The following is a 27,293-nucleotide window of genomic DNA, read 5'->3' on the forward strand; positions in this document are numbered from 1 at the left end:
AGTGAAAATCAATTTAAAATGCTAAATTAACTAGAAATGAGAAAAATAATACAGGTAGAAATGTTAAGTCTCTAGGTTTATAAGCAAACGATCTTTATCTGTGATCTAGACATAAAGATTAAATGAGTAAAGATATCCAAAAAACAAGAAAACATCACCGTTTACTTTACCAACTGCTGAGAAAGTAAATAAACTTCCCTCACATAATAGACATGCTTATTCAATCTTTGCTGAACATAAACTTGGTGTGTTTTCATTTTGGAAGTTAAGTCACTTTACAAAGTATCTCATATGTTTTATGTGCTTCTATCTAGTATTCCATTTCACACTTGAATGGGTAAGTTCATTTAATATGTTAATTTTGTCTTATAACTATTGTTATATTTTATAGTGCCTACCAATTTGGAGAATGATATAAATGTTTTTTGGGTAGTATGTGCTCTTTAAAATTTTTAAAGTAATAGCCTTCTGTAATATAGACTGTATTAATCACTGTAAAAATTCTGTAAAAATGACTGTATATGATGGGGACCTGAAGGTCACATTATATTTAATGAGTTCTGTGCAAAAAAGGAGCTCAGTCTCGCTTAAGTAATCGAACAGAGATGATAATAGCATAAAGGTAATTCTAAATTAAAATATTTATTTACCATAGAACAACACAAAATGAGATACAGCAAATCAATACTTGGTAAGTGTACTGAGCAATGATAATGATCCCATAAAATTCAAAAAATAAATGTTATTTCTCTCCTCTACGCAAAGATATGACTCTTATTGCCACATTAAATTTGAACTCTCCCACTTTGCTTTCAAAGCCTGTCATTCCCCACAGCTCTTCTGATACTAATCCTCTAGTCCCAGTCAAGCAAAATTCCCCCAGAAATCTGACACTCAGTCATGCCCTTGCTTGGGTGGTACTTGCTAAGCCTGTATCTTCAAAGTCTTACCTCAAGTCTCAAATCACTCAGAAAGCCTTTTTTTCAATTATATTAATCCTATATAGAGATTCATCCTATCTCTAACTTAGTTTGCTTTATATAATCTCCTTTCCGTTCTCTTCCCTGTAGTTTGGTGGTCTCTTGTTCTCTAATTGTTTCCTGGATGCATCTCCTGTATCTCTAAGCTCTGTGGGCCAAGACATATATTTGGGAGAGCAAAGCAGTATTTCAGGGGCAGAAAATATTTTGGAGATTTATACAACAGTTTCATTATATACTTCCCATGGTGTTTGTTGTCAGGAGTAAAAGAGTTGCTTAATGAACTTGATCAAATAGTACAGCATATAATAATGCTGAATGTTATAATTACATGGTAAAATTAGAGTACCTGAAAATTGGGTTTATCTGAACTTTTATACATGCAAAAAAACTCCAATGATGAAATTATTATTCATAATAATTTCATTATGATGAAACCTATCATTTCAACTGAAAGAGCTATGTTTATTTCAAAATTCTTAGAATTAATAAGATGCAACTATTTAAATTTTTAAGTTTGTCTTAAGGCTTTATTGACAGGCAATATAAATGCATTTAATAGACAGCTAAACTACTAAGTTTTGGTTTCACTGTTTGGCATCACCAGGCTTTTCTTCATCATTTTCTGTGCTCTAGCGTGATATGCGTAATCACAGATTATCAAAACAGTCACAAGGCTGGCATTTGTAAGTGATTTATTTGTTAAATTTGTATTGTATTTCCTGAGATAAATTTTCAGTACATTTTGTCAAATTTCATATCCTTAAACAAAACCAATATTATGAAAAAGTAAAGCAAAATCTAACCAAGTTAAATAAAGCAAAGCAAAAATAATATTTAGTGTTCTACCATATGAAAAGGTTTTTAATCTAACATAAGATAGTAGAAAAGAGGGAAGAACAGAGAAGACTCAAACAATGGCACTAATGTAGTGATATTTATGTTGGGAAGTCTTTCAAGACTGAAGGTTAATTGGCTCACTCCACAGCTGCAGATGGAAATTCTGAGACTGTGAGTCCACGTTCTCATCCTAAACAGCCTCTATAGACAGTCCTATAATGAGCACAAAGATGGGGAAGCCAGATAGATGCTCAGATCCTTTAGTGCTAGGATCAACGGTCAGAAGGAACAACTGGTAATAAAGCAACTCATATACTTACTTTTAAAAAAAGTGAAAAAGTTACCTAATCCAGACTATACAAATGTAAACTCTTCAAAAATTGATTCTAAAAGAAATATATTTTGGCTGTTAAGTAACTCTAGGTGTCTCATAACTAGTATTTGTGCTTCCTCCCAGACAACTGCCTAACACCCCAACCCCTCTTTACTCTAGTAGTAAAACAAGGCCAGAATTAATTTGGCCTTTTTCTTTTAAATCTTCAGATTGACATAGTCTTTTCAAACACACTATTTCAAACCTAAATGATAGTAAAAATAAGTGATAGACATTCACTTAGGCATAATGAAGACAAGTGAATTTTCATACATATAAACCATAAAATCATAGTTCATTACATACCACAGCACTCAGGACATTTTGGGTGTTTCAGGGTATTCACTCCATACCCTGGGAAGCAGCGATTAATCCAAACCATTTGGAGAGTACCCTCAATGTAGTATATCTCAGGCAACGGCTCTGCACGTCTGCCCAGAACTTCCACTTGTTGATTAAAAAATCTCTCTATGAGAATTTTAGCCTAAAATAGAAATAAAGTATGAAAAAATTATCACATAAATGTAATTTTAGAACAAATAAGGATGCTTATGTATTTAGAAGCAGGGGAAACAAATTCTCAAGGTCCTTATTTTTTCTTGAATTCATAGGATATAAATAACACCTGTAAAACTGAAAAGGTATCACCTATAAACCTCAAATATTTCTAAAAGTACTTCCATATACAACACAAAGAAAATATTTCAATATATAACCAAACTTTTTGGTCCCTTTGGTTTTGAATAATATATGGATGTGCATAAGAGCAAAACAAGACAGCTCTCTGAAATTAAATGTACTTTCAGAAGGGTACTCTAACAATTAAATGTTCTTAAAGAAATGTACTTTAAGAATCTTTAAGAAGCATATCCTGAGACATCTGCTCCACTCTTTACATAAAGAAAAATTAGGTTTAAAGATAGCATGCAGCACATGTTAGAACTTATAGCTCTGTTTCAAAAATCAAATTTACAAAATAATTAAGGCATAATTCTGACCTATAATTAATTACCTTTTTACGTGTAGTAATTATTCTGGCTTGACTCCGAAAAGTAACAAGAGGCTTATACTTTTCAGTGGCTGGTAAGCCTTACCTGGTAAAGCATGAGGTATGGTCATGAGTTCACACCCTCTACAAGCTAGTTAGTTCTGCTCAGTTCTCCTATGCTCACCTGCACCTCTCATGTAGTCAGAAGCAGGGGTAAATGAAATCGTGCTCATCTATAACCACGAATGGTGCATCTCAATCTACTGACTTCTCCAGGTACCTTACAAATTACATCCCTCTGATGAAAATTTCTATAAATAATTGTAAAAGTGTTTTTCAATATACTGCATTCAACTCATTCTATTACTGAATTACTATATTTTTACAGCCTAAATGGTTTTCTTGTACTTCTAATAAATTCTGTCAAATTTACTGCTATTTACAATTTTGGTTAAGGAAGTGCTTATGAATTAATTAGCTACAAATCTGGTATCCAATTAACTATATTTAAATGCAAGACTACAAATAAAAGTATCAGGAGACATGATCATAATCACTTGGCTTCCTGACACCCTATGCAGGAAAAAGAAAGAAAAAAAAAAAAAACAATGAAACTATACCTCGCAAAACCTGACAAGAACAAAAATTATCATGTAAATCAGATTCTTCTTTCCTGTTTTCTTTCTAAGAAGGAGAATGAGGATAAATCTCTTATTTGATAAAAATGGAAAGAAGGCAAGAAATTATTTGAATCATTGACTAAATTTTTTTTTTAAATAATGAGTATGTTGATGGTTGACATGGGGTTAATTATTTGTACCAAAGAAAGTGTGAAACTGAAGAATTCTCTGAATTGGGTAAAGATTAAATATCTTAAAGTAAAAATTTTTGGACAAATTTGGATGACATAAGAACAAATCATAATTATAGAAATTCTTCATAGATTAATCACCTGAATCACCTTAATCACAAAGAATTAATACAACTGAATAAACATCAGATTGCCTGGCCCAAGCTACTCCTCCCTTCACCCACCCATCCCCAAATTTTATAGACTTATTAAGCATATATGAAAGGAATATGTTCTATAATTATTGGTTATTGATTACAAGACTAGAACAAGAAATCATTACCACTTCAACAATAAGCAGTTTGTAAACTATATAAACTTCTGCGTGGAGAAGCTGAACAGCTTACTTTAAATACCATAACCTGCTCAACAGATCATGCCACATTAGGTACTGAAAAAGGCAACTAGAAAGGCTTAGTATGTGCTCTACATTAGTCCAGTAAGCAATGAGAGTCCTAGGATAGGCAAAAAAATGGCATACATTATACACAACTAGAGATGAATTGGAGCTCCAGTATCCATGAGGGGAGAATTCATTATGTACCAGGTGTTATGGACAATACACTTTTAAGATGGAGTCTGTTGGAAAACTTTGGTTAACAGCTATATTTGGGGAATCTCTTTGGAAAATGACTATAGTCATCAAATGGGGCTGGAATTAAAAAGCAAAAAACAAAACCCCAAAAAACAAAAAAGGAGAGGCTTACAGTATCTTGGATGAAATGGAAAGAATTGTGAATTTGCATAGAAAAGACTGGTGATCTCAGTGCTCAGTGAGCAAATGAGAGGTAGGGTGTCCAGATCTTACAGGAAAATGTCCCAATGAAGAACTGTCAAAAAAGTTTAAAACAAAAACACAAAGTTGTCCTTCTCGTGGTAGGAACATCAGCATGGATGATGTACACTCACTCATATCAGTAAAACAGGCAGAGAACTATGAGATAAAGCTCAGTTTCAAAGCAGCGCCAAAGGGAAGAGGAAGAAAGTAAAGGGTTATATAATAGTTTGAATTCTATGAAAGTTGGAATCCACTGCTAAGAAGAATAATGAATCCCAGAACTTTAGAATAAAGAAAAATTTAACTTTGCAATGTAGTCTACTTCAGTCCTGAAGCAAAAGACAAAAGAATCGACTCTTCACTCAGCATTGTCACTGAAATGGTAGTTGCTCCACAAGAAATGAAACCTGTATTAGAAAACCAGAATTTTTAGAAGAAAGATTAAAGATAAATTATAATTTAGCTTTTGAAATTATTAGAGATTTAAACTGTCACATTAAAGTTCTTTAAAGTAGTATATTTCTAATTGAAAAAAGCAAGCAGATAAGATAGGAGTGAGAGGAGAGAAATGACATTTAAAAATACAGAAAAAGATTTCACATTTCCAACCATTTGGTGCACTAGATAGTCTGAAAAATCACCCTGCTAAAAATCACCTAACTGAACATAACACAGCAGATATTGTGTACCTATATTTCAACAATAAGAGAGGAAGAAAAAAGTAGAAAGGAAAAAAGGAAGACAGGGAAAGACAGAAAGAAAGAGAAAAAGTTGCTAAAAACGAAAATTAAAAACCTAATATTAGCTGAGTCCCTATTTCATTTCATGTCAATCTGAGTATTCCAGAGTGTTATAATTTAACAAACAAAAGAGCTAAGGAAAAAAGGCTTAAAGCTGTTAAAAACAAACAAAATAAACAACCAAGAAAGACTCTAAGTAAAACAGTGGAACAGGAAAAGAAATTCAATTACAAAAGGGAAATAACAAGAAAGACTCTCAATAGGGTAGGGAGGGGCAGCAGGAGGGGGTGATGGAGTGGAGGGATGGGGGAAAGCAAAACTCCTCAGTGAATTCCTACATGATGGTTTGCTTTCAAAGTGGGTGTGGGGTTTTGTTGTACTTTCTGTGTGGTACAAGATCCCCAAGTCAGAAATTAACATAAAAATTTGGCTTTGATTGAGAACAACCATGGAACATTAGGCAAAAGCAAACATAGTAACTTTACAGAAAAACACACACAACCTAAGCCAAAGGGGCTACATCTACTGATACAGGACTGACAAACATGTCTTATCAGCCAGAATTATGAAGCAGAGGATGAACTAAGAAACAACGGTGGGGTCAACAAACTGCCAAATTAGACCATCAAGAAATTCAGATAATGGAGCTCCAGGGACCTAAAATAGCAAAAAATGATATGAAGTATCCTTAGAACACATGAAGACATAAAAGTGGTATGAAAACACAGGAAAGGAAATTTATATCACAATAAAAGAGAAAGTATATTTGAAAAATTACCTACTTAAATTACAATTAATGAAGGCAGTAAAAAATGTAGTGAAATTAAAAACTCAGTGGACAGACTGAACATCAGATTAGGCCCTGCTGGAGCCAGAACAATTAAATGCAATAAATAATTGAAGAAATTACTCAGAATGGGCTTCCCTGGTGGCACAGTGGTTGAGAGTCTGCCTGCCGATGCAGGGGACGTGGGTTCATGCCTCAGTCTGGGAAGATCCCACATGCCACTGAGCGGCTAGGCCTGTGAGCCATGGCTGCTGAGCTTGTGCGTCCAGAGCCTGTGCTCTGCAGCGGGAGAGGCCACACAGTGAGAGGCCCATGTACCGCAAAAAAAAAAAAAATTACTCAGAATGAAGAACATATTTAAAAAAAGAAAAAAAAGTAAGAGAGAGGTGGAGAAATAAATGACATAACCTGAAACATACTAAATGGGAGTTCAAGAGAAGCAAATGGGGCAACAGGTACTTTTCAAAGGTGTTCTGGCAGAAAAAATTTCCAGAACTGATCAAAGTAATGAATCCTCAGATTTCAGTGGAACAATAAATATAGGAAGACGGAAAAATATATAAGGAAAGACTAAGAGGCAAGAAGAAATTGTAAGCAAAGAAATGGATAAAACTGTGGGTAAATCTAAACAGACACTGACATTCTGAAACAATCTTAATAATAAGTGAAAAATTAAAAAAAATACTAGAATACTAGAAAACAAAACCTTGAAAGATAAAAACAGGTCATAAGAGTTAAGGGTCTTTAAGGCTTTTGTACTTTTTTGGAAGGTACTATAAACTAAGTAAGTTTTGGTTCTGCTATGAAGAATATGTTAAAATTTGAAACAAATCCAGAAGAAGAGTGAAAAAAAATATAACAAGAAAAAAGTCAGTTAAAAAAAGTTTAATCAATCCAAAGAAGATAGGGAAGGAGCAAAACCAGAAGAATAGAAAACCAGGTTAAATGATATATAATAGAATGATAAAAACCCATCCACATAAAGTAGAAGTATGATTTGAAAACAATAAAGCAATGAACAAGACTATAAAACAGTATCATTCTTTAAAAGGCACAATCATCCAAAAGAAAGAATAAAAGGAAAAAGTTACAAGAGATGGGACAAAGAAAAAAATGGTGGATTTAAATCCAAATCTTTGATAATTAAATTAAATGTAATTGGTCTAAATTTTCTAATTAAGAGGCAGGGATTATTAACTTGATTTGTTAGCTGGATTGTTAACTATATCCAAAAGGAATGCTGTCAGCCACACGGCAGAATAGGAGATTCCAGTCTTCACTGCACAAAAACACTGATTTGACAACGATTCAGGGATGAAAATACTTTTTAAGAACTCCTGAATATAGTAGAAATGTTCCAGCACCCCCATGGGCCACAAAACCCAAGATCAAGCACACTGAAAATGCTAAGAGAAACTCTTTCACTTTGACTGCATCACCACTTTCCCAGGTCACCAAAACTAAGCACCCAGAGAGATCCCCCTAGACCACAACTTCTCCCTCAGGGGAAGGAAAATGCAACGTGAAGGTTTGGCTTTCCCAAGCTTGGGGTCACTTCCCATGTGGACTCCTTCTGGAGGTCTACTTTTCTCTTACTGCACCTAGAACTCTGAGGAAATTAGCATGGCCGAATCATTTAGAGAAAGCTGAGAACAAAGAAAAGGGGTGGAAACTCATGGCACCTGGCACGTGTGCCCTGACAGCTGGCACACAGATCTAAGCAGGCGGTACAGAAGCCTGCAGCAAGTTAAACTCTGCAAACTTTGGTGAAGGTGCACAACCCTGAGACTGTTCCTTCAGGAGAGAGGAAGAGAGATGGAGCTTGCAACCCATGGCTCAGAATCAAGGGCACTACCCTGGGGAAAAGGGAAAGGTGACTCTTGGGGCATTTGGCATGACTCTGCCGACTACAGAGAGGGAGTAAACTCCAAGACATCCCCTTTAGGAGGGAAGGAGAGAAATGGAAGATGCATAAAAAGCCTTGGCATTTCAGGCACTGCCCTCAGGAAAAAGGAGTGGTTTGCTCTTAGCACTTGATGTGACTCTCATAACCTGACATGGCTCTGTAGGATTGAGAGAAGAAATAATTCTAAGACATCCACCCCAGGAAAAAGCAAGACTTGAGGAGGTGCAGCCATAAGAAAGGTATGAGAGACTCCTAGAAACTCTAGTCTGGTAAAGGTCATTCTCTCCTGAAGCCAGACCATAAAGATTGGAAGAGGAAACTTTTCTTTAAAAGCACAGGCACCAATTCCAGCATATCACAAAGAATCAATAAAACATGACACTATAAAAGAACAACAACAAAAAAAGCTCCAATAACCAGCTACAAAGGCCAAAGTTAGGAAGATCTATGAATCACCTAAAAATAATTCAATATAATCTTAAAGAAACTCAGTAAACTACAAGAAAACACAGACAAAATCAAGAAAACAATGTGCACATGTGCGTGCGTGTGCACACACACACACACACACACAAAATCCAAGAAGTACAACAAAGAGATACAAACCATAAAAAAGAACCAAACAGAAATTCTATTTTGAAAAATACAGTGATTGGACTTAAAAATTCAATAGAGCTTCAAAGGTTGACTCAATCAAGCATAGAAAAGAATCAATGAATTAAAAGACAGATCATTTGAAATTGTCCAGTCAGAGAAACAGAAAGAAAAAAAGAGTGAAGAAATCCTATGAGGCTTATTTGATATCATTACCTAAATCAATACATGCACTATGGAGTTCCCTTAAGAAGAGAAAGAGAAAGGACTAGAAAGCTTATTTAAAGAAATAATACCAAAGAACTTTTTCAATCTTCAGAGGGAATGGGCATACAGATTCATAAACCTTAAAGAATACCAAATATGTTGTACTAAAGGGAACTACACCAAGAAACATTGTTATTAATTTGACAATATTCACAAAGACAGAACTACGAAAGTGGCTAGAGAAAAGCATCATCAAATAAAGGGTACCCCCACACACAAATAATACTATCTGTGATTAGAAATCAGTGGATGTCTTGGCACAAACCTTTCCGGCTAGGAGAGTACATAATGATACATCCAAAGTGAAGAAACAAACAAACAAAACTATGAACCAGGAATACTATATCTGTCAAACTGTCCTTTGAAAATGAAGGAAAGATGAAGAGTTTCCCAGAAAAAAAAAAAACTGAAAGAGTTCAACACCATTAGAAGTCCCAGTATCTCAGTGCTCTGCCCAAGTGAGTGAACTGCCTTAGAAGAATTGCTAGAGAGTTCATCAAATGAAATGAAATGAAAGAACACTTAACAGCAACATTAAAAAGTATAAATCTCACAGCAAATACAGACTAATGTAATACTGTAAGGGTGATACATAAATGACATTTTAAACCAGTATAAAAGTTACAGACAAAAGTATCAAAAATATAAGTATACAAATCTGTAATTAGATGTACAATATGAAAAATGTAACTTGTGACATCAATAACATACTGTGCAGAGGAGAGTATAAGTATAGACTTTCATACGCAATTCATATGCAATACAGACTTGCATATGAACTAAGTTATCAGCTTAAAGTAGACTGTTATAAGATTTATATGTAAGCTTCATGATAACCAAAAAGAAAATATCTTTAAAGAAGAGAAAGGAATCAAAGTGTATCAATGCACAAAAAAGTCAAATAACAAAGGATGACAGCAACATTGGAAGAAAGGACTACAAAGATACTACAAACATACAGAAAATAATTAACAAAATGACAATAGTAGGCCCTTACCTATCAATAATAACTTTAAATGTAAATAGATTAAACTCCCCTGTAAAAAACATGACATGGCTTAATGGACAAAACAAGATCATCCAAGTATATGCTGTCTACAAGATATTAGCTGTAGATTTAAGGACACTTATAAGCTGAAAGTGAAACATGGAAAAAGATCCCATGCAGATGACAACCAAACAGAGCAAGGATGGATGTACATATACCCAAAAAAATCACCTTGAAATAATACAAAACTGTAATAAGAAACAAAAAAGGTCATTATATAATGATTAAGGAATCAATTCAACAGGAAGATAGAACATATATATACACCCAACATCAGAGTATATAAGTATATAAAGCAAACACTGACAGAGCTGAAAGGAAGAATAGACATCAATACAATAATAGTAGGAGATTTCAATACTCCAATCTGAATAATGGATAGAATATTCAGACAGCAAATCAATAAGGAACTACCAGACTTGAACAACACAACAGACCAAATGAACTTAACAGATCCACAGAATGTTCCACGCAACAGCAGAAGAAAATGGATTCTTCTCAAGTGTATACAAACATTCTCTAGGATGGGTCACAAAACATGTCTTTATGAATATAAAAATATTAAGCTCACACCAAGTATATCCTCCAACCACAATGAAGTGGACCTAGAAATCAATAACAGAAGGAAAATAAAACAATTCACAAATATGTGGAATTTAAACAACACATCCTGGGATCACTGAGTCAAAGAAGACAAGAAAATATCACGAGACAAACGTAAACAAAGACACAAAATACTAAAATTTATGAGATGCAAAAAAAGCAGTACTATGAGGTAAATTTATAGCAATAAAAGCCTACGTTAGAAAAAAAGAAAAATATCAAATAAACACCCAACTTTACACCTCAAGAAACTAGAAAAAGAAAGACAAATTAAACCCAAAGTTAGGTTTGGAATAGTTAGAAGGAATAAACACTACAGCAGAAATAAATGAAGTAGAAAACACAAAAATAGAACAATGATGAAACTAAGAGCTGTTTTTTTTAAAGATAAACTAAGAAGACAAACAATGAGCAAGACTAACGAAGAAAAAAAGAGAGAAGACTTAAATAAAATCAGAAAACATAAAATAAGAAATGAAAGAGGAGAAATTACAACTGATGCCACAGAAAGAGAAAAGATGATTATTTTCTTTCATAAATCATAATAGAGAACTATTATGAAAAACTATATGCCAACAAATTGAATAAGTTAGAATATATGGCAAATTCCTACAAACATACAAAATATAGAGGCTGAATTCAGAAATAAGAAAAAGACAGAAAACATGAACAGACCAATAATAAACAAGAAGACTGAATCAGTTATCAAAAACCTTCTAGCAAGGAAAGCTCCAGGACCAGATGTCAACATAGATGAATTCTACCATATATTTAAAGAAGAATTAATAACAGAACTTCTTAAACTTCATTCAAAAACAACAGTATAGGGAACACTTCCAAACTCATTTTGTGAGGCCAGTACCACTCTGATACCAAAACCAGACAAAGATACCAAAAGAAAAAAAATTTATAAGATAATATACCTGATTAACATACATACAAGAATCCTCAACTAAACACTAGCAAACCAAATTCAACAACGTATTAAAAGAATTATACACCATGACCAAGTGGGATGCATCTTTGGGATGCAAGGATGTTTCAACATACACAAATCAATCATTAACAGAATGAAAAATAAAAATCATATGATTATCACAATAGATGTAGAAAAGTATGATTTCACATCCATTCATAATGAAACTTCTCAATAAAGTCAGAATGTTAGGAACTTGCCAAAATATAATAATTAAGTCCATATAGAAAAATTCCACAGCTAGCAGCACATTCAAAAGTGAAAAACTGAAAACCTTTTCTCTAAGACCTGGGCAAAGAAAGGATGCCCAGTCTTGCTACTTCTATTCAATATAGTACTGAAAGTCCTAAAGAGAGTGATTAGAAAAGAAAAACAAATAAAAATCATCCAAATCTGAAACAAATAAGTAAAATCATCTGTTTTCAGACGAAATATTCATATATGCAGAAAACACTAAAGATTCCACAAAAACTCTTAGAATAAGCAAATTCAGTAAAGCTGCATGATACAAAATCAACATTAAAAACACCGTTGTATTTCTACACACTAGCAAGAAACTATCTAAAAAGGATATCAAGAAAATAATCTCATTTACATGAGTACAAGAAGAATAAAATACTTAAAAGTAAAATTAAGTAGGAAGATGAGAGATGTGTACATTAAAAACTAAAAAACATTGATGAGAGAAATTTTTTTAAAATAAATAAATGTAAAGATACCCTACATTAAGATGGAAGACTATTGTGAAAGTGTCCAGAATACCTAGAGGGATTTAGACATTGATTGAAATTTGCTTCGAAATCCCAATGGCATTTTTTCCAGAAACAGAAAATAAAGAAAAAAAAACCCTAGAATTCATCTGGAACTACAAAATATCCCAGTCAAAGCAATTTTGAGCAAGATGAACAAAGCTGAAGTCATCACATGTCCTGATTTCAAATTACATTACAAAGCTATATTGATCAAAACCATACGGTATTGGCATAAAAACAGATATATTGTCCAGCGAAACAGAATGGAGTATCCAGAAATAAACCCACACATATACTGTCAACTGGTCTTACACAAGAGAGCCAAGAATACACAATGGGGAAAGGACAGTCTCTTCAATAAATGGTGTTGGGCAAACAATTTTTCCAGATGAAAAGAATGAAATCAGACCCTTCTAACTTACACAAAACTCAATTCAAAATATATTAAATATTTAAATGTAAGGCATGAAACTGTAAAATATCTGGAAGAAAATATAGAGAAAAAAAGTCTGACACTGGCCTTAGCAATGAAAACTTGGATATGATACCAAAAAACACAGGCAACAAGGCAAAAACAGACAAATGGGATTACCTCAAACTAAAAAGTTTCTGAACAGAAAAGGAAATGAACAAGAAAATAACAAGGCAACCTATGAAATGGGAGTGTATTTGTAAACTCTGTATCAGATAAAGGGTTAATTTCCAAAATATATAAGGAAGACATAAAACTCAATAGCAAAATAATAATAATAATAATCATATGATCTGAATTTTAAAATAGGCAAAGGAACTGAAGAGACATTTCTCCAAAGAAGACATACAAACAATCAGCAGGTATATGAGAAGATTCTTAACAGAACTAACCATCAGGGAGATGCAATAAAAACTGCAATGCACTATCACATCACACATGTCAGAATGACAATTATCAGAAAAACAAAAGACCTAAAGTGTTGGTAAGGATATATAGAAAAGGGAATCCTTATACTTTATTGGAATAAATGTAAATTGATGCAGCCACTATGGAAAACAGTATGGAAGGTCCACAAAAAATTAAAAATAGAATTACCATATGATCTAGCAATTCCATTTCTAGGTATATATCCAAAGTAACTGAAATCAGGATCTCAAAGAGATATCTACACTCCCATGTTCACTATTCACAGTAGCCAAGACAAAGAAGCAACCTAAAAGTCCATCTGTGGTTGAAAGGATATATAAAAAACTGTGGCCTACACATATAATGGAATTTTACACAGCCACAAAAAAGAAGGAATTCTAAGGACATAGTTGAACTCAACACCACCATGAATTACCTGTTATAACTGTCGTCTATCAAGAGAATACACACTCTCCCCAAGCTCAAATGTAACATTCACTGTGACAGACAATATACTCCACACACAGCACACACTTTAACAAATCAACAAGAACAGAAATTATACAATGTCTGCTCTCAGATCATAATGTAATTAAACAGAAATCAATGGAGATTAAACAACACACTTCTAACACATGGGTCAAAGAAGATATCTCAAGACAAATTAAAAAAAGTATTTTGAAAATTTTAAATTTCAACAAAATATTAACAAAATTTGTGGGGTATACTAAATAATAATTAAAATAGTACTCAGGGATTAAGAAAGAGAATTAGAAAATAAGATTGCCTTCTGTTCTCAACGCCGTAAAATTTAACTCCTATTTCAAAAGTAAAGGAAAAAATATATCCCTGGGATGAGAGGTAACCCCTATGGAAGTTTTTTATATGGAAATATCTGGTTATATATAAATAGATGATTTAAGCTACATTTCAGGAGGCTTAGTGAGTACAAATTAAGAAATCATCCCCCTGTCAATTTCACTAGGCAAAAGTAATGGATACTGACCTATAAATATGCATTACTTATGATTTTAACAGAAAATTTTCATAACCATCAAATGTAAATTACATTTTATTCCAAATATTTTAAAATATTATTTTTAACAAAATGTTCAGGGTCACTGAAGAGTAATCTGAAGTAGGGAAATCTGCCATAAATTTACTGAGCATGAATAATATGTTAAGCATAATGTAAAAGAGAAAACTAAATTAAATTGCTGCTGGAAGTTACAGCATAATTTTCACCCTAAGCATAGATACAAGATGCTGAGTATAAAGCAATGTGAAAACAGTTAATAAACAGTATAGATCAAATTTCTTATTTAGGATTAATAACAGTAACATGGAGAGAATTCTTTAGGATTATTAGTTATAAATTAATTTGCAATAGCAAACAAGGCCCTATAAATGGGAAAATCCTATTTCCTAATACAATCAGTTACAAAATGCTAAATTTCAAAGCATTTCATAAAAATATTAACTCCACTAAATCCTCGTCATTTATTATTTGATGAAGTTTTATTTTTATTGTTGAATTCCCTAAGTGTGTATGTTGGGGGTGGTGGTGGTGTGTTCTATAAATAGCTAAGATGCTTACTCACACCCTGGGCATGTTCACCACTTCCTCTTTTTTCTCACCTCACATAACGTACCTTAGATAGTCTTTTGGAAGATTCACAACTATGGTCTGCACATGGTTTGCGTCCTTTTTCAGTGTCTAGAGATGAAACTGAGAAAATATTTTATACTTTATCATGGGTCTAAACTACTATATCACAATATTTAAATTGGCTTTTGAAATATAAAATAGATCATGTATCTAATATTTCTATTCCACTAAAAAATTAAGCAATTTTCCAAATGTTAAATCACTCTTTTCAGCCAAAAACCTAACATAAAAATTTATCTTATATAAATCAGGAAAACCTATTGCAGTGAACTTAAGAGTATGTGGCAACTGACATCATACAATTTTTAACAATGGAATTATTTTGCCTTTTATACCATATATATGTATATGTATGTATAAATGTGTTTACTCTTTCAATATTCTACTTAACTCTACCCATATAACATAGTGTCAGTCATTTGACTAACTCAATTCTTAATCTCTACAAAGAGATAAATGATTATAACAATACTGAAAAGAGAATGAGGTTGGACTACAGTAGTGGCCATGGTAACTAAAATGATGAACATAGTCATATATGCATGCGTTGATGTACCTATTTATTCAATAAGTAATTATCGAGAGTCTATTACATACTAAGAGTTATTCTAAGAGTCTGAGACACATAAGTGATCAAAATCTACAAACTCCCTGACTCTCTGGAAATTATATTCTAAGGCAGAAAATGAGAATAAACAACAATACATAAAAACAATAAACAGTCATCATTACAGAAACATATTTTGTGATAAGGTGATAAGTACTAGAAAACAAAGAGCAAGGAAAGAATCCTATAACCTGCAAAATTGCCCTTCAAAAGTGAAAGAGAAATGAAGACTTTCCTAACTAAACAAGAGCTGAGGGAGTTTGTGACCACCTGACCTGCCCAGCAAGAACTGCTCAGGGAGTTCTGCAGGTGAAGTGAAAGAATACTAGGAGGTAATGTGAAGCTGCATGAAGAGAAATAAAGACCTTAACAAAGGTAAGCACACGGACGACAGAAGCTGCTGTTACTGTCAGATCGGATTGTAACAGCAATTTTTCTATATATGACTTAAGAGCCTAATATACTTACAAAAAAACAATTGGTCTAAAGGCTAGTATTACTGTAACTTTGGTTTGTAACTCCACACTTTGTTTTCTATATAAATTAAGAGACTAATTCATTTTAAATAATTATTAGTTTATATTTTGGGGCAGACAATTTATAAAGTAGCAAGTTTATGTCATCAGCAACTGAAAGAGGTGGGGATACAGCTGTTAAAGGAGAGTTTTCAAATGGTGTAGAAGTTAGGTTGGTATAAATTCAGATTAGAGTGTTATAAACTTAGGAATGTGAAATGCAATTCCTGTGGTAACAACAAAGAAAATAACTATAGAATATACACAAAAGGAAATGAAAAAGATTTCAACATTTAACTACAAAAAAGTCAACTACACAAAAAAGACTATAATGAAGGAAATGAGGAACAAAACTGCTATAAAGCATAAAGAAAACAAATAGCAAAATGACACAGGTAAATTCTGCATTATCAATAATCATTTTAAAAGTAATTGGATTGGGGATTTCCCTGGTGGCGCAGTGGTTAAGAATCCGCCTGCCAAAGTAGGGGACATGGGTTCAAGCCCTGGACCAGGAATATTCCACATTCCACAGAGCAACTAAGCCCGTGTGCCACAACTACTGAGCCTGCACTCTAGACCCCATGAGCCACAACTACTGAAGCCCATGCTCCCTAGAGCCCACGCGCCACAACTACTGAGCCCACATGCTCCAACTACTGAAGCCTGCAAGCCTAGAGCCCATGCTCCACAGCAAGAGAGCCCACCACAGTGAGAAGCCCACACACCCCAATGAGTAGTAGCCCCCACTCACCACAACTAGAGAAAGCCCACATGCAGCAATGAAGTCCCAACACAGCCAAAAATAAACAAATAAATAAGTGGATTAAATTCTCAAGTCAAAAGAGAGAGATTTGAGAATGAATAAAAAAAACATAATCATACTATGTACTGTCTATAGGAGACTCCCTTTAGATACAAAAACAAAAATAGATTGCAAATGAAAGGATGGAAAAAGATATTCCATGCAGATAGTAACCAAAACAGAACAAGAGCTGTTATACTCATAAGAGATAAAATAGACTTAAAATCAAGAAAGGGTATAAGAGACAAATAAGGACAATATATACTAATAAAAGGTTTAACACAGCAAGAATATGTAATGCAAATATAAACATTTACATACCTAATATCAGACCATGAAAATTTTTGAAGTAAAAACTAACAGCATTCAAAAGAGAAATATACATTTCTACAATAACATTTGGAGACTTCAATATCTCACAACAGTGGATAGAAGAGTCAGATAGAAGATAAGTAAGGAAATAGAGGTCTTAAACAAAACAGTCATAACCCAGGACTGGATGACTTCAGTGGTGAGTTCTAACAACAGTTAGAAGAATTAATACCAATCCTTTCAAACACTTCCAAAAAGGTGAAGAGGAGGTAACACTTCTAAACTCATCCTCTGAGGCCAGCGTTACCCAGACACAAAAGCCAGACAAAGACACCATAAGACACTACAGTCCCATATCCCTAATCAACACTGATGAAAAACTCAACAAGATACTAACCAAACTCAGGGGCTTACTAACAGGACCATACACCATGCGCAAGTGGGGTTTATTGCCAGAATTCAGGGATGGGCCAACATACAGCTATGCCATTTCATCTCAATAACGCAAGTTGTAGCCAGTGCGTTGTGGCAGGAAAGCGAAATAAGAGGCGTCCAAATTGGAAAAGAAGCAGGAAAATTACTTCTGTTCAGAGATGCTATGATCTCATATGCAGACAGTAAGATTCCACAAATAAAACTGTTAAGAACTAATAAATAAACTCAGCAAAGTTGCACAATACAAAGTCAATGCACAAATCAGCTACATTTCTATACACTACAATGAAAAGCCTGAAAAGAAAATTATGGGAACAATTCCATTTACAAAGGCATCAAAAAGAATAAAATACTGAGGAATTAACCAATTAATTAACCATTAACTTAACCAATACTCAGGAATTAACTTACAATTATAACTTAACCATTGTTGAAAGAAATTAAAGAAGACATACAGAAATGCATGCAATGTTCACAGACTGGAAAAGGTAACATCATTAAAATGTCAACACTACACAAAACAATCTATAGACTCAATGCAATCAACATTAAAATCCCAACTACATTTTCTGCAAAACAGAAAAATCCACACTAAAATCTATGCAGAATCACAAGGGACTTTATATAAAGTCTTAAAAAAGAATAAAGCTAAAAATCACAATCCTTGATTTCAAAATTTACTACAAAGCTGCAGTAACCAAAACAGTGTGTTACTGGCATAAAGACAGAAATATTGACCAATATAACAGACAGCCCAGAAATAAGCCCTCACATATATGGCCAAATGATTTTTGACAATGGTGTCAACACTATTCGATGGGGAAAGCACTGCCTTTTCAATAAATGGTGCTGGGAAAACTGGATATCCACATGCAAAAGGATGAATTTCTATTCTTACCTAACACCATACATGCAAATTAGCTCAAGATGGATCAAAAACCTAAATGTAAAAAATAAAACTACAAAATTCTTAGAGGAAAACTTATGGCAAAAGCTTCATTGGATTTGGCAATGATTTCCTGGATATGTCACCAAAGGTACAAGAAACAAAAGAAAAAAACAGACAAGTGGACTTTATCAAAAAAATTTTTTAAAGTGTGCATCAAAACACAATAGCAATAGAGTTAAAACGCAACCTACAGAATGTGAGAAAATATCTGCAAGTCACATATCTGATAAGGGATAGATATACAGAATATGTAGAGAACTCCTAAAACTCAATACCAAAAAAAGCAAACAACCAGATTAAAAAATGAACAAAAAAATAAAAGTGGGCAATGAGGGACTTCCCTGGTGGTCCAGTGGTTAAGACTCCATGCTCCCAGTGCAGGGGGCCTGGGTTCGATCCCTGGTCAGGGAACTAGATCGCACATGCTGCAACTAAGAACCAGCATGCTACAACTAAGACCCAGCACAGCCAAATAAATAAATAAATTTTTTTAAAAAATGGGTAATGAATTTGACAAGGAATTTCTCCAAAGAAGATGTAGAAATGGCCAATAAGCTCAGGAAACGATGTTCAACATAACTAATTTTTAGGGAAATGCAAATCAAAACTATAATGAGACACTACCAAACACCCATTAGGATGGTTACTATGAAAACAAAAGAAAATAACTAGTGCTGGTGAGAATGTGGTGAATTGGAACTCTTGTACACTGTTGGTGGGAATGTAAAATGTTGTAGCCACTGTGGAAAAATAGTAGCAGTTCCTCAAAAAAAAAATAAAAATAAAAACAGAATTACTATTATGATCTAGCAAATCCACCTTTGAGTATATACCCAAAAGAACTGAATGCACCTATAAGCAGCATTATTCACAATAGTGTACTGAAAACAACACAAGTGGCCATCAATGCATTCACGGAGAAGCAAAATGTTGTATATACACAGAATGAAATATTATTAGTTCTTAAAAAGGAAGAAAATCCTGCCATATGTTACAACATGGACTAACCTTGAGGACATTTTGCTAAGTGAAATAAGCCAGAAACAAACAGAAAACTACTGTATGATTCCCCTTATATGAGATATTTAGATAAAATCACAGAGATAGAAAGTAGAAGGGTAGAAACCTTCTAAAAAACCATGATCATCTCATTTGATACAAAAGAAACATTTGACAAAAGCTAACACCCTTTCATGATTAAAAAAAAACACACTCAATAAACTAGGAATTGAAAGTAACTGCTTCACCCTGATAAAGAGCTTTTATGAAAAACCCACACAGCCAATATCAAATTCAATAGTGAAACACTTAAACTTTTCCCTTAGGATCAAGAACAATTCAAGGATGTCCACTTTTGCCATTTCTACTAAACAATATATTGACATTCTAGCAAGAGCAATTTGGCACAAAATAGATAGAGAAGAGATAAAAGTTATCCAAATTGGAAAGAAATAAGTAAAACTATTGTTATCCTTAGGTGACATAATCTTCCATATAGAAAATACTAAAAATTCCAAGCACCATAAAATAACTCTTAATTAATTAAACCAAGATGTAAGATACACAAAAAAATCAATGAATTTCTACATACTAGCGGTGAACAATGTGAAAAAGAAAATTATTGTACTTACAATAGCATCAAAAACAATAACATATGTAGTAATTACTTTATCAAGAGGTGTAAGACTTACACATTGAAAAGTATAAAGCACTGCTGATAGAGAAGTCTGCTGTGTTCCAAATATTTTATCCCCCCCCCCAGTTCTTATGTTGAAATGCTAATGCCCAATGTGGTAGTATTAGGAGGTGGGGTCTTTAGGAAGTGCTTAGGTCGTGAGAATAGAGCCTTTATGAATGAGATTGGTGCTCTTACAAAAGAGGCTCCAGAGAAACCCCTAGCTGCTTCTGCTATGTGAGGACATAATGAAAAGTCTGTAACCCTTAAGAGGGCCCTCACCAAACATGGTGGCACTGTGACCTCAGAATTACCGCTTCCAGAAATGTGAGAAATAAATTTCCATTGTTTATAAGCTACCCAGTCTATGGTATTAGTTACAGCAGCCCAACAGACTAAGACAAAGTCCTAAATAAAGGGAGAGCTATCCTGTGTTCATGGGCTGGAAGACAATATTGTTCAGAGGGTAACATTAGAGACATTACAGATTCAATGCAAACCCCAATGGCCTTGTTCAACAGGAATGAAAAAGCAGGTGCAAAAAACATATGGGATTGCAACTGACTTCAAATAGCCGAAACAATGTTGAAAAGGGGAGAACAAAATTTAAGGACTCCCACTTCCCAATTTCAAATATTACTACAAACAAAGCTACTATCAAAACCTTATGATCAAAACGTTGTGGACTACCATAAGAATAGGCATACAGAGCAATGAAATAGAATTAACAGCACAGAAATAAATTCACATATCTGTGGCTAAGTAAGTTTCGACAAGAGTACCACGACAATTCAAAGAGAAAAGAACAGTCTCTTCAAAATTGGTGTTGGGATAATCGTACATCCACATTCAAAAGTATGAGGTTGGATCCATATTTCACAGCATATACAAAAATTAACTCAAAATGAATCTGAGATCTAAATGTAGGTGGTAAACTTAAAAATTCTTAGAAAAAAGCAAAATGAGTACACATCAAGCAAAGAGATCTCAAATAAAAAATGTAACATTATACCTCAAGGAATAAGAAAAAGAAAATCATGCTAATCCCAACATTAGCAGAAGAAAGGAAATAATACATTAGAGCAGAAATAAATGAAATAGGAAAAAATAGAAATGGTTAACAAAACCAAAACTTGGTTTTTTGAAAAGATAAAACTGACAACCTTTAGCTATAATAGGAAAAAAAGAGGATCCAAATACATGAAATTATAAATTAAAGAAGAGACATTGCTCTGATACCCAGAAATACAAAGGAGCCAGAGACTACTATGAATAACTATACACCAAAAATTGGACAACTGAGAAGAAACTGATAAATTCCTAGAAACATGCAACCTACCAAGACTGGAATCATAAAGAAGTAGAAAATTTGAACAGATCAATAGTGACTAAGGAGATAGAATCATTAACCAAAAATTTCCCCCCAGCCCCACAAAAAAGCCCAGAACCAGATGGCTTCACTGATGAATTCTACCAAATATTTAAAGAACTAATGTGAATCTTTTTCAAACTTCAAAAAAAACTGAAGAGGAGGTAACATGCTCAAACCATTTTACAAGGCCTGATACTAAAGCCAGATAAGGACACTAATCAAAAAGAAAACTATACGCCAATATTCCTGATGAATATAGATGGAAAAATCTTCAACAAAATACTGGCAAACCAAAATGAACAGCACATTAAAACTAACAAACAACATGAGTAAGTGGGATTCATCTCTGAGATGCAAGGACGGTTCAACATATGCAAATCAACAAATGTGATTTATCACATTAATAGAATGAAAAATAAAAACCACATGGTCATCTCAATGTATGCAAAAATGTATCTGACAAAATTCAACTTCCATTCAAAATAAAACTCTCAACAAATTAGGTACAGAATGAATCTACCTTAATATAATAATGGCCATGTATGACAAGTCCACAGCTAACATCATACTCAATATGAAAGACTGAAAGATTTTCCTCTAAGATCAGGAACAAGGAAAGGATGCCCACTCTCACCACACCTATATAACATAGTACTGGAAGTCCTAGCCAGAGCAGTCCGGCAAGACAAAGAAATAAAAGACACCTGAATCAAACAAGGAGAAGTGAAACTATCTCTGTCTGCATATGACGTAATTTTACATAGAGAAAATCCTAAGGATTTCAGCAAAAAACTGTTAGACTTAATAAATGAATTTAGTTAAGTTTCAGGATACAAAGCAACATGCAAAAATTGGTATAATTTCTATATAATAACAAATTATCTGAAAAGTAATAAAGAAACAATCTTATTTACAGTACTATCAAAACCAAAAAAATACATAAGAGTAAATTTAAACAAGGAGGTAAAAGGTCTATACACTGAAAATTACAAGACAGTGATGAAAGAAACTGAAGAAGACACAAATAAATGGAGATGCCTCATGTTCATGAATTGAATGAAATTAATATTGCTAAAATATCCATAAAACCCAAAGTAACCTACAGATTCAACGTAATCTTTACTAAGATTCCAATGTATTTTTTACAGAAATAGAAAAAAAAAATCCTAAAATTTGTATGGAATCACAAAAGACCCTGAATAAGTTATCAATGCAGTTCTAAGAAAAAACGAAGCTGGAAGTATCACACTTCTAATTTCAAATTATATTACAAAGGTATAGTAGTCAAAACAATATGGTACTGGCATAAAAACAAACACATAGTCCTATGGAATAGAACTGAAAATCCAGGAAATAAACCTATGCATGTAAGGTCAACTATATTTGACAAGAAAGCCAAGAATACTCAGTTGAGAACAGACAGTCTCTCCAATAAATGATACTGGGAAAACTGGACATTCACATGCAAAAGAATGAAACTAGACTCCTATCTCATGCCACACACAAAAATTAACTCAAAATGGATTAAAGACTTAAATGTAAAACTTAAACCATAAAACTCCTAGGAGAAAACACAGGGAAAAGCTGGTGCTGGCAATGACTTTATGACTATGACACCAAAGCACAAGCAATGAAAACAAAAGTAAACAAATGGGACTACATACAACTAAAAAAGCTTCTTCACAGCAAAAGAAACAATCAACAAACTGAAAATACAACCTAGAGAATGGTATAAAATATTTGATAACCACGTAAATTTGATAAGACAATAAAATCCTAAATATATAAGGAACTCATACAATTCAAAAACAAAAAACAAATAGCCCAATTAAAAATTGAAAAGGACCTGAATAGACTTTTTTTTCTTAGAAAGTATTCAAATGGCCAACAGGTAAATGAAAAGGTGCTCAACATCACAAATCATCACGAAATGAAAATCAAAACCATGAGATATCACCCACATCTGTTAGAATGATGATTATCCAAAAGACAAGAGATGAGTGATAGCAAGGATGTGGAAAAGAGGTAACCTTTATGCACCTTTAGTGGGAATATGAATTGGTATAGCTACTATGGAAAATAGTAGGGAGGTTCCTCAAAAGGTAAAAACAAACAAACAAACAAACAATAGAACTACCATATGATCCAGCAATTCCACTTCTGGATATACATCTGAAGGAAATGAAATCACTATCTCTTAGAGATATCTGTACCCACGTGTTCAATGCGGCACCATTTACCATAGCTAAGACATAGAAACAACCTAAGTATCCATCAACAGATGAACAGATAAAGAAAATATGCTACACACACACACAGACACACACACACACACACACACACACACAGAGGAATATTATTCAGCCATAAAAATGAAGGAGATTCTGCCATGTGTAACACCACAGATAAAACTTGAGGGCATTTTGTTAAGTGAAACATGTCAGAGAAAGACAAATACTGTATGACCTTACTTATATGTGGAATCTACAAAAACTGAACTCAGAAAAAGAGAACAGATTGATGATTGCCAGGGGCACGGACTGGGGGTGAGGGAAATGAATGAAGGAAGACAAAGGGTACAAATAAATTCAGGATGTAATGCAGAGCTTGGTTAATATAGTTAATAATACTGTATTGTATATATCTGAAAGTTGCTAGAAGAGTAGATTTTAAAAGTTCTTACTGCAGAAATAAATAAATTGTAACTATGTGAGAAGATCTATGTGTTTAACCTTATTATGGTAAACATTTTGCAATATATAGATACATCAAATCCTTATGTTGTACACTTTGAACTAACATATTGTTATATGTCAATTATATATCAATAAAGCTAGGGAAAAAAATCAAAATTGGGCAAAGGACTTGAATGGACTTTTCTCCAAAAAAATATATGAATGGTCAATAAGCACATGAAAAGATGCTCAACATCATGAGTCATTAGAGAAATGCAAATTAAGCCCACAGTGAACTAATTTCTATTGAAAATCACCTCTTTCCTCTTATGGGTTCAAGTACACTTTCAGCTTTTCTCAAGACTATTAAATGCCTATTAATAGCACCTATTCAATACACCAGGTACAAAGACCCCATAACTCTCATGAATGCTAACAGTGGGTCTTTGATGAGCTAAAGAAAGACTCAGACTATCTTTCATAATTTGCCTCAGGGGCTGGAGAACAACTCTCAAAATTTTTTCTGGAGAAAAGAAGTAAGGAAGATAAAAGATAGTGAAAATGGGGTTGAACACCTCTTATTCTTTTCTCTGAAAGCTTCGCACCTCTCACTTGTATCTAAACATTCAATCCTAGATGGCCAAGAGAGAGGGAATATCAGAGAAATGGGTAAGTGTAAACAAACACTGACAGTAGAGGAATCAAGGACAGAGGGTAAAGAAGAAAGAAAGGAAACAGCAACATACCATTTGAGATGAAAAGTGGAGGGGGTCCTCTTGCTACTGGGACCCATTAAGAACACATGCATGGGTATTCCTAAATGCTCATTCATAAACGGGCCCTTTATAAATCTAAAGTCTTCAGATATTAAGTCCAATTCTTGGTTTTCCAGAATGTACTGGGCTTTTGCTCTGCATTGTTAGGAAAAGCAACCTAAGCTGTTAGAACAGTCCCTCTGGTCTAAACTGTTAACCTAGCTTATTATATACTTACATGCTTTTATAAATTAAATCTTTGTAGCTAAATATCATGATAGATATTCCTCATACTAAATTCCATTCTATAGTAAATTATCATAGCAATGTTTAAGTTATTTGGGAACCCAAACTTTTCATTAAGTACATGAATCAGCAGAAATGTATTTGGGGGCTATAAGATCTAAGAAGTGAAAGTAAAGAATATGAAACATTCAGATCTATAGCATTTACATTCTAAAAATGCCGCTAGTAACTCAGGTCTCTAAGATTAGTTTTGCAGTCTAACTTTGTTTTCTTTAAAGAATTGCATATACTTACCTGAAAATGTAAAAAACAATTCATTTTGCAAACCAGCTCTTTGCATTTTAACATGATGGCATTCAGACTTCAGTAAGAAAACTTGACAGGAAAGGTCAAGAACCAATTTGCTTAAAATCTCAAGAAGTTTCTTCTCAAAAGAAACATTATAGATAGTATTGCAGGGAGCTGCATGATATCGAGCTGTGAACTGGTAATAATAATGTGGCTCACGATAAGCTGCAAAAAATTAAACAGAGAACAATACAGCAATGGTTATTTAAGCAATTCAAATATATTTCAGCTATTCAAGAGAAATCATTATTTGGAATACATTTGACCCTTGAACAACGTGGGGTTAGGGTTAGGAACACCAACCACACCCCCAGTTGAAAATACATGTATAATTTATAATCAGCCCTCCTCACCCATATTCCTCTGAATCCAGGGTTCTGCAATGTGTGGATGTGGATCGTGTGGTACTGCAGTATTTGCTACTGAAAACATCCATGTATAATGGACCCACACAGTTCAAACCCATGTTGTTCAAAGGTGAACTGTATATGTTTCTATATACAGCCATATATAAATATTTTTTAATTTAACAAGCACTTATCTAGCAGCTACTAAGTGACAAATGCTGTTATAGGCACTTTTTTTTTTTATTAATTAATTTATTTCTTTTTGGCTGTGTTGGGTCTTCGTTGCTGTGCGAGGGCTTTCTCTAGTTGCGGCGAGCGGGGGCCACTGTTCATCGCGGTGCACGGGCCTCTCACTATCGCGGCCTCTCCCGTTGCGGAGCACGCGCTCCAGACGCGCAGGCTCAGCAGTTGTGGCGCACGGGCTCAGTTGCTCCGCGGCATGCGGGATCCTCCCAGACCAGGGCCCGAACCCGCGTCCCCCGCATCGGCAGGCAGACCCCCAACCGCTGCGCCACCAGGGAAGCCCTGTTATAGGCACTTTAAAAATAGAAACTCATTTAAATCTCCTAAGATTATTAAAGATTGGTATAATCTTCACATCCAGCATGTATTGAGGGATACTATGTCACATGCCTAATGCCTGTGCTATCAAAACTGAGACTCTAGCTGAGGAGCCTAGCCCAGAGTCTGTGCCCTTAACCACCATGTCATGCTGCCTCAAACTCAGGTATGAGACTTCCCTAAGTTTAAATATTCATCTTAGGGGACGAGGGGAAGATGGCGGAAGAGTAAGATGCGGAGATCACCTTTCTCCCCACAGATACACCAGAAATACACCTACACGTGGAACAACTCCTGCAGAACACCTACTGAACGCTGGCAGAAGGCCTCAGACCTCCCAAAAGGCAAGAAACTCCCTGCGTACCTGGGTAGGGCAAAAGAAAAAAGAAAAAACAGAGACAAAAGAATAGGGATGGAACCCGCACCAGTGGGAGGGAGCTGTGAAGGAGGAAAGGTTTCCACACACTAGGAAGCCCCTTCGTGGGTGGAGACTGCGGGTGGCGGAGGGGGAAAGCTTCGGAGCCGCGGGGGAGAGCGCAGTCACAGGGGTGTGGAGGGCAAAGTGGAGAGATTCCAGCACAGAGGATCGGTGCTGACCGGCACTCACCAGCCCGAGAGGCTTGTCTGCTCACCGCCGGGGCGGGCAGGGCTGGGAGCAGA

General features: G+C 34.4%; 1 protein-coding gene across 1 annotated transcript in view; it reads right to left on the reverse strand.

Moving 5' to 3' along the window:
• Positions 1–1,833: 1,833 nt before the first annotated feature.
• ZPBP (zona pellucida binding protein) overlaps positions 1,834–27,293 on the reverse strand; it is a 62,942-nt gene continuing 37,482 nt past the window's right edge. The window contains exons 5-8 of the mRNA XM_067747626.1: positions 25,672–25,890; positions 15,015–15,091; positions 2,500–2,677; positions 1,834–2,033 (exon numbers count right to left, since the gene is read on the reverse strand). Coding sequence (XP_067603727.1) covers positions 2,011–2,033; positions 2,500–2,677; positions 15,015–15,091; positions 25,672–25,890 — 497 coding nt within the window. The 3' untranslated portion in view covers positions 1,834–2,010. The remainder of the gene's footprint in view (positions 2,034–2,499; positions 2,678–15,014; positions 15,092–25,671; positions 25,891–27,293) is intronic.

The sequence above is a fragment of the Pseudorca crassidens genome, chromosome 8 (assembly GCF_039906515.1).
Source record: "Pseudorca crassidens isolate mPseCra1 chromosome 8, mPseCra1.hap1, whole genome shotgun sequence".
Lineage (NCBI taxonomy): Eukaryota > Metazoa > Chordata > Mammalia > Artiodactyla > Delphinidae > Pseudorca > Pseudorca crassidens.